Here is a 7,976-nt window from a genome sequence, read left to right as displayed (position 1 = left end):
CCTTTCCTCAGGGCTTCCGTTTCCTCCTAGGTACACAGATGATTCTGTGAGACTGGATAATCCTCAGGCCCTTCGTGGCTGTCCATCCTGGCCTCCCAGTGTAGAGGCTCTTGGAGGGGAGGGCCCCGCTTCTGCTTCAGTTTCCCCACCTGTGGATCTGGGCACAGGGCTGGGCATGGCGGTGCTGAGTAATGGAGTGTCAAATCAACAGTTTCTCTGTGGATAGCTATCCAACCAGCTGGACTGTCTCGGGGATGGTTGGGAAGGAGGCAGGTCCTTGCAGAATGGGGGCTTTCCAAGCCTAGAAGAGTCCATTCACTAGCAACACATCTTCAGTGTCCTGGGATGGGAGAAAAGACTCTGGAGTTCCCCAATTCAAGTTCCACTGGCTCCTTGGGCTGGAGGATTATTTTGTGCTGGGCTTCAGATCCTGAGAGCCAAGTCTACAGATTCTGGGAGCTAGATTGGAGTATATGATTTCCAGTTTAGGGACCAGAGGACCTTTGTGGATATAAGGGATTAACCCCAGCCCTCAAGAGGCTGTCTATAATCAGGCTTTCCTGGAGGCAGAGGGATGAGTGAAATGATAGTTCCTGGGTATCTTTGGCTGAGCAAATCAGAACATGTGTCTGTGGTGGGCCAGGGGTGTAGGTATCCAGGGCAAGACCCCCTCCTTACCTCCCTATAGCTCCCCAGAACTCATGCTTATGGAAGACGGTAGCCTAAAGGTTAAAATATAGAGCTACATCTACAATCACATTTTGTGCACTTTTACACATGGTCAGAGTGGGGACGCTGACCTGTCATCACTCCTACAATGGTCGTGGTCTGGTGGTCCCAATCCCTATTAACTTCCTTCTTCCTTCCCTCCTTCCTTCCATTCATCCATTTACCTGACATTAATGGAGGGCCTACTATGTGCCAGGGAGGATCTAAAGCAGCTAGTTCTTATAGAGACACCCCACAGTGAAAACCACATACACACACACATACACTCACACACACTCAGAGTCATCTGTATTCACTCACATAGATTGCTCACTCTCTAGTACCTTTCTTGCTATCACTCAACCACATCCATATTCCCCAAATAGGCAAGGGAACCACCATGGAAGGGTCAAGTATTGGAGCAGAAACCTAGCCAATCCCACCCCTAAACTTCATGTGGAGATGTAGCTCCTTTTTTCCTTCTGTGTGACCACTTTTAAGCTCTCCCCTTCTCCATTCATAAGCAGTCAAGGGGCATGTGGGCAGACTCCTGAGAACCACAAGTTCAGGGGCTTTGTGTGTGTGGAAGAGTCCCAGGCACTTCAGATTTCTCTGCTACCAGACTACTGAGGGTTCTCTCTCCAGACACTCTGTGTTCACATGGTCCATCTGACAGTCAACAACTCCAGACCTGGGTTCAGTGACAGATCCGCTCTGTCATCTCCCTCTGCAGAGACATAAGGCGGAAAGGGATGAGTCAGAGCTCAACCTACCAGGCAGCCCCTTCCCAAACTATAGGGCCTGGCTGTTCTTCTGCCTGAACCTGGTCCCTTCCTGCCCCCACTCCCAACTCCAGACTATAGACTTAAGTCTGTAAACTGAGACTTGAATGAATTCTCTATTAAAGAACAGAATCCGCTGCTAAATGAATTGCCTTCTTCTAATCTATCCACTTGGGTATTAGATTTTCTTGAAGTAGATAGCCTTTGGATCTGAAAATTCTGAGGCTAGCCTTGGTTGGAGAGGGCAACAGGGGCCTTACCAGTGGCTCTAGCTCCCGCTGGTCCACCAGGCTGAACTCGCGGATGAAATAGTAGAAGTGTTTATAGCAGGTGTTGACATGTGCCTCAGCCCCCATGCTGAGGATGCTGTCAAAGTGGTGAATGTAGACGTGGACAAAGACACGGAAGAGGCGGGTCAGGATCTTGGTGCAGACCTGCTGGAAGTTCTTGGGGAAGGGAACTCCTAGGGGGTGGGGATGGGCAGAAGTGGTGGGGATCAGCATCCTGGTGATGAAACACTGCCCAACCCTGCCCTCCCCATTCTAGGCCTAGGATGGCCACTTCCCTGCCAGGGACAGAGAGAGACCATGGTCCACTTTCTCCCCACTTCCCTTTTGAACAAAGCACAAATCTCACTGTGCCCCTCCCTTGCTGAAATACAAATCATCTCCCACATTTTCCCATCACCCTGAGCAGGACTCTGCAACTGTGTTTGGGTCACTGACCAACCGTTCTTTGGCTATGATGAAAGTTATGTTCAAATTCTCCACAAAAATATGTGTGTCTGCAGGTGCTGTCCTGTGACACCTGGGTTACAATTCCAAGGCGAGTTTATCAACATCTAGGGTCCATTTTTAAAAACATTGGTCTTTGGGATTAAGTTCTAACTGCACAGCATGGTGCCTGCTCAAGGACTTTCATGATCTGATCCTGACCTCCTTCTCCAGCCCCACCCCAACCCTTCCTTTTCATAACATTCACACAGCAGGTCCCAGATCCCCAATCCCGAGAACTACAAAATCCTCAAGAACTAGTTCAGATATCTCTCATTCCTTCAACTATTCAATAACACTTACGAAGAACCTTCCATCTTTGAGCCAAGTTCTGTGCTGGGCCCTCCTCACCTTTTGCTTCATATGGTAATGGGTACCATAGCCCTTATAGATATGATAAAGTAGAAGTGTGTGGTGGTGACACACGACAGTGAAGCCACTTGCCCAAGGCCATGCTTCTTGATTAGACAGACTGAAGGCAGGATTAAATGCTGTTGGCACTGCACTGCTGTGACCCGCAGAGATAAATGCCACAGCCCCTGCCTGAGGGAAGCCCGGTACCTGTGAAAAAGACACAATTTCTGCACAGCCCCTCACACTCAGGGTAGAGATCTTGGTGGCGATGCCATCTTCTCTGCTGTGGCAGAGTCATCCCCAGGGTTAAGGTACAGATACCTGGGGCTCACAGTCCTGAGTTAGAAGAGGCTACAAGAGAATAAGAGCCCAGACACAGGCCCACACTGGTCCACCCTGCTCCATACTGGTCCTCACTGCTCTCAGGTGGGGTTAAGCCCTGCCTCCCTGTGAGCCCTACTAGGCCCAGCCCATATTCCTCAGACTTGTCCTGCCCATCTAGACTTGGGGCCCTGGGTCTTAAGAGACCTGAGCTGCACTTCTGAATCCCTCCTGATTCAGTGCACTGCCTCTGTTGGCCTCAGTTCCTCCTATGTGAAATGCAGATGCCCACTGTTGGGCATGATGGTGCAGGAAATGGCAGGCCCCCAGCTGGGGAGGGGCTGTGAGCACTGAATCATGACTCAGTGCCCAGCCTCTCTCAGTATTCAGACATCTCCCCTCTGGGCTTGACCACCCTGCCCAACCCATCTCTGATTCCTACAGCCTTGATGTGGAGGAACGGGAGGCCAGGTGGGGGTGGGGCTGCTGTGATGAATACGGTGTCATGCCTGCTCAGCTCCTGGGCTGACACCCGCTATTGCTGCCCTTGGGTGGGGAAGCAGGGCCAGTGTGACTTCACTCATCTCCTCTCCCCACCCTCACGGGCCCAGGCTGCCCAGCTGAGATAAGAAAAGGCCCCTTGGCTTGGGCCTGACAAGGGAAAATTCTGCCCTCTGAGCCCCCTGAGGTAGAGATACAATCTGGCCTTCCCAATCCCCACCCCTTTCCCTTTCCTGGAGCAGGGAGTCAGAGGGAGCTCCCAGGAGGTTGCAAGTCAGTCAGCCAAGGCAAGGTGACCTGTTAGGAGCAGTCAGCCAAGGCAAGGTGACCTGTTAGGAGCACCTAGAGACATCTGTTCTAGAAGGTTCTGAGAATCATAGTGGTCTTGCCAGGGTGGTTCCTGGAAGGACACTTAAGCCTCAGATAAGGGTCCCAAACAGAACCACGTAGTCCTAGGTCAAGATGCCTAATTTTGAACAGACACTTAACCTCTCTGAGGCTGTTTCCTCTTCTACAAAATAGGGATGAAAATCATGCCCCCCCCGCCACCCCTTACGGAATTGCTGTGTCAAACTAAATGCCTCATCTGTAGAATGGCCTCTTGTGGCTCCTTCCCTCCCTGGCCAGGCCTGATTTGCCTGCCAGGTGGCACTCACCAACACGAGTGGGAAAGACGTCCTCGTCATTGATGAGGCCCTCAATCCAGTCCATGAGCAAGGCCATGTAGCGCGGCGCTGAGAGCTTGGCAGGCCGCCTATACTGGCGCTCGTCCTGCCAGCGGTACTCATAGCGGGGCCCTCCGGCCATGACCGGGCAGCTAGTCTCACTGCAGCGCTCAGCCATGGTGCCATAGATGAGGTTGATGCGATTGAAGAAGTCTACCACGTGCACGGCGATCCAGTCGTCGATGTTCTCTCCTGGTGGCAGCCTCACCACAGTGCGCAGGTCCAGGCCTGACTTGAGTGATGCCTGTGCCTTCTTGTACAGCTCGAAGCGCTGTGTGCCTGGTTCGAAGCGCTTCCGAGGCCGGAATGTCTTGTCCTTGGCGAACACCTGCTTCAGGCACAGTGCCATGGCCAGGCGGGGCTGAGGGCAAGGTGTCCAGGGGCAGGACCTGTGGCTGCCCTGCCAGGGCCAAGGGCACGGAGAGAGCATGGTGGTGAGGTCCTCGCCAAAAGGGCTTTGACTTCCCAACACATCATTTCCCTCTCACTCTCAGCTTTTGGCCCACCTCAGCCTTTGCCTGGAGTCTAAGTCTTCCTCATCCCCTAAGTCCAGGGCCCCTGCCCTATTTCCAAGCTACCCTTGCTCCCCCTGCCAAGCACCCACAGCCCCCCCCATCTCATTTTGCTACCTCTCCCCTTTCACTGCATCTCACAGAGGTCTGGGCCCGGGCTCCAAACAGGTGCTCATCAGACTTACTGTTGACTATTAGAGAGGTGGCAGAGGCTTCCTGCAGGCCCTCCAGGAGGCAGGGGCCTGGATGAGATGACCTCAGGGGTGCCCTGTGGACCAGGTGGTGCAGCGTGGGAGAGGCTGGCTGTATTGTGCTGGGGGTTGGGGTAGGGAGCAAGGCCCCGCCTTCAGCTTCCTCTGGGATATCCCGAGTCCATCCGGCCACCGGGGATTCCCAGGGAGCGGGAGGGACTTTTCTACCAAAAATGTACTTTCCTTTTATTACCTCCGAAAGAGGAAAGGGACCTCATGTGGCCAGCTGGTGGCCTCTGAGTGTGGCTGCAGGCACTAGAGGAGAGGGGGAGGTGGCAGGTCCAGATGGGTACCACTTCCTCCAACAGTGGCTAGAGATCCCTCCCTACCAAGCCAGCCTCCTCCAGACCCAAAACTGAACAAGCTGCCGGCTCCTCCTGCACCTGACAGTACAAGCTCGGTGAGCACCTACTATGTGCCTGGCACTGGAAAGTAGGGGAATATAGTCAGATCTACCCAGCTGGGCCTATCTAGAATTCAGACAAATTTGTTTTGCCTCTTAAATGGAGGCATCCCAGACTCAGAACAGAGTTTGGAACAGCAGGCTTGGAGGCAGACAGGGGTCCTGGGTTCTAGTCTCAGCTTTTCCATGGCTGGGTGATCCCCGTAGCAGGCATGAGTCTCACCCATGCAACATCCTGGGTCACTCAGATACAGACTAGGTTTCTGGGACTGGTGTGGTAGTCACCTCACCTACGCTGTGCATGTGTGAGCTCTTGGGAAAATCAGACCCAGGTACCTGCTGAGAATGGAATTTAGCCACAGACTGAGGGCTAAGCCTAAGTGTAAGCTAAGCACTGAGCTGTGGCTCCGGGCTGACCTCTGACCTGGCCCTGACCCTGGTCAATTTGAGTCCTGACTCTAGCCCTAGACTGAGGCTGAACACAGCCACAAACAAAGCCTCGCCTTAACCTCAGAGCTGATATGAAGCACCTTCCTGTCTCACGTCTCTAATAATGCTGGGAAGAATGGAGGAATGAGGACAGGAACAAGGTGACAATTGGGGGAGGTATCAGGTTAGGCAACAAGTCAGGCTAGTGGAGAAATTTAGAACAAGGATTCTTTCTTGGACCCATAACAGGCAGGCCAGGATGGGGATGGTCAAGAAAATGACAGGTGGTATGGACAGGAGGGGCAGATCTCCCAGCAGGATCTTGTCCTCTTGAAAAAACCCCTTGAAGATGTGGAAAGTCATCTCACCCATTTCCTTATCCTTGACTTCTACCCAAAGAAGTCCCCAGTGTGGCTCCTGAACTTCCTGATCCCAGAGGAGATTTCCACCCTTCACATGCCACCTGCATTCTAAACTCTGCTTGTGGCAGGTGCTTCCAAAAATCATTCCTACTGCAATTAGGTGGGGTTCCTGGTTCTCCTCCTTTGCACAGCCCCCTTTACTGACAGTTACCAATAGACTACCACCTGAGCATTCATCATCTCACCCCACCTTTCCTGCCCACTTCCCTCCACCAGCCACCCAGGGCTGTTTCCTGATCCCCCACCCTCCTGCCCCCATGTTTTTCTTCCACTGGTCTCTCTGACTACACATGACCAGGTTGAATGCTACCTCCTCCCACAGCCCTCTCTACTAAACCCAGAAGCCTTTCTCCTCAGGTGGAAGCTGCCCTTTGGCCATTGTTGCCCCACCCCCACCCCAGCCTAAGTCAGGGCACATAGCTGATGCTCAGGCTTTAAGGAAACCTTACAATCAAGAACTATAGAGTTGAAAGAGCCCTGAAAAATCAACCGACCAACCCACTTCTTGCACAGATGGGGAAACGGAGGTCCTCTTTCTGAGGAGCCACCATTCACAAAGCAAGTTTCTGGCAGGGGATCTCTAATGATTGAATTGGGAACCAGGATAAGGTGGGGCGCAGCCCATGACAATGAGTAAAGGACCATTTTCTTGTACTGGCTGGTCACTGGTCTGGTGGAGGTAAGGGGAAATGAGGGGAGTGGAGGGAGAGAAAGGAGGGGAGTGGGGGGAGAGGAGAAGCATATTCCCACCAATTAGATGAACCTAATTCCTATCCCCCAACATGCTGAACCTCCCCCTTGCCCCCACAACACCTTAAGTGACCTGACAGTGAGCTAGACTCCCATCTTCTGGTTGTAGAATGTCAAGATCTGGGTCTTTCCCCAAGAAAATGTAAGTAAACTTCAGGAAGGGGAGGGAGGGAATCTATACACACCCCTTGTCTCTTCACTTCCCACTCCCATGCCCTTGCTGAGTTTCCATCCCTCACAGAACCTCTGTCCCTTCCCTGAATCATGGCCATTTCTGCCTCTCAGTCCCTGCTGCTAATTCTCTGTGTCCTTTTACTCCTAAAGTGCCCAGTGATGACTCACTCCCTGGGTGGGCTTCCCAAAGGACCACAGAATGGTCCTGTCTGTTCTTGACATTTACCACCCCCCTGCCAGAGCCACACCTGCCACTACTCTGACCTGGCCCAGGATCTTGGATAGGGGCTGGACCCAGTTTGAACCCAGAATGCAGCCTACGGCTGTAGGATGGGTGTGCGGGGGCGCCCTGAGGTCAGAGATCCAAGAGAAAGGTAGGGGCGGGACTCCACGCTCTTCCCACCGCGCCCGGTCACCCTCGCCCACCCCTTGCCCTCCCCCTGAACCCCCCTGACCCCCTCGCCCAGCTGCCGGGACAGACCTGTCTTAGGACCCAGAGGCGCAGGCCTGACGTTTCCGCTCCCGAAGACACGCCCCCCTCAAACACCGCCACCCCCAACCCCGACTTTCACAGCTCTGAGCCTCGGACCCCGGACCGAGCGCCTGCGGCCAGCCTGCCTTGGGGCGGACGTCGCCTCCGGTCGAGGCCACGCCGGGACAGCCGAAGAAATGAAAGTGGCAGCGAGGCTGGGCCGTGCGCGCGGCGGGGGCGCGGGAGCTCACTCACGGGGACCGCCTCGGTCCTCCTCTCTGGCCGCAGGGTCACATCCCCAACACGCTGGGTCGCGTCCTCCTCCCGTTCTCCGGCTGGGCCGGTTCTCTCGCCTGTCCACCGGCCCGCCCGCCCCGCCGGGCCGCGGTCGCCCTCCGC

The 7,976-nt window shown here is 54.1% G+C and overlaps 1 protein-coding gene across 3 annotated transcripts; it reads right to left on the bottom strand.

The window, feature by feature from the left end:
* Positions 1 to 1,224: 1,224 nt before the first annotated feature.
* Positions 1,225 to 7,976, bottom strand: MOB3C (MOB kinase activator 3C). Of its 3 annotated transcripts, none has more exons than XM_049617262.1 (4): positions 7,833 to 7,976; positions 4,096 to 4,564; positions 1,751 to 1,953; positions 1,225 to 1,435 (listed from the first exon to the last, which is right to left on the bottom strand). In XM_049617262.1, exons 2-4 carry the CDS (start codon positions 4,511 to 4,513, stop codon positions 1,406 to 1,408), a joined length of 651 nt encoding a protein of 216 aa, XP_049473219.1. In that variant the 5' UTR covers positions 4,514 to 4,564; positions 7,833 to 7,976; the 3' UTR covers positions 1,225 to 1,405. The 3 variants fall into 3 exon arrangements, with proteins under 3 accessions (XP_049473219.1, XP_049473218.1, XP_049473216.1); XM_049617261.1 differs by having other exon boundaries at positions 7,587 to 7,925; XM_049617259.1 differs by lacking the exon at positions 7,833 to 7,976 and adding an exon at positions 4,862 to 7,563.

This window comes from Panthera uncia, assembly GCF_023721935.1.
Source record: "Panthera uncia isolate 11264 chromosome C1 unlocalized genomic scaffold, Puncia_PCG_1.0 HiC_scaffold_4, whole genome shotgun sequence".
Taxonomy (NCBI): domain Eukaryota; kingdom Metazoa; phylum Chordata; class Mammalia; order Carnivora; family Felidae; genus Panthera; species Panthera uncia.
The sequence above is the reverse complement of the archived record's forward strand: the minus strand, read 5'-3'. Positions and strand labels throughout refer to the sequence as shown.

Excerpts from the sequence above, each read along its gene's own strand:
- MOB3C (XM_049617262.1), bottom strand. The coding sequence starts at position 4,513 with ATGGCACTGTGCCTGAAGCAGGTGTTCGCCAAGGACAAGACATTCCGG. Across the intron at positions 1,954-4,095 it reads CGTCTTTCCCACTCGTGTTG|GAGTTCCCTTCCCCAAGAAC; the intron begins GTGAGTGCCACC and ends CCCACCCCCTAG. Across the intron at positions 1,436-1,750 it reads AGCGGGAGCTAGAGCCACTG|AGGGAGATGACAGAGCGGAT; the intron begins GTAAGGCCCCTG and ends ATGTCTCTGCAG.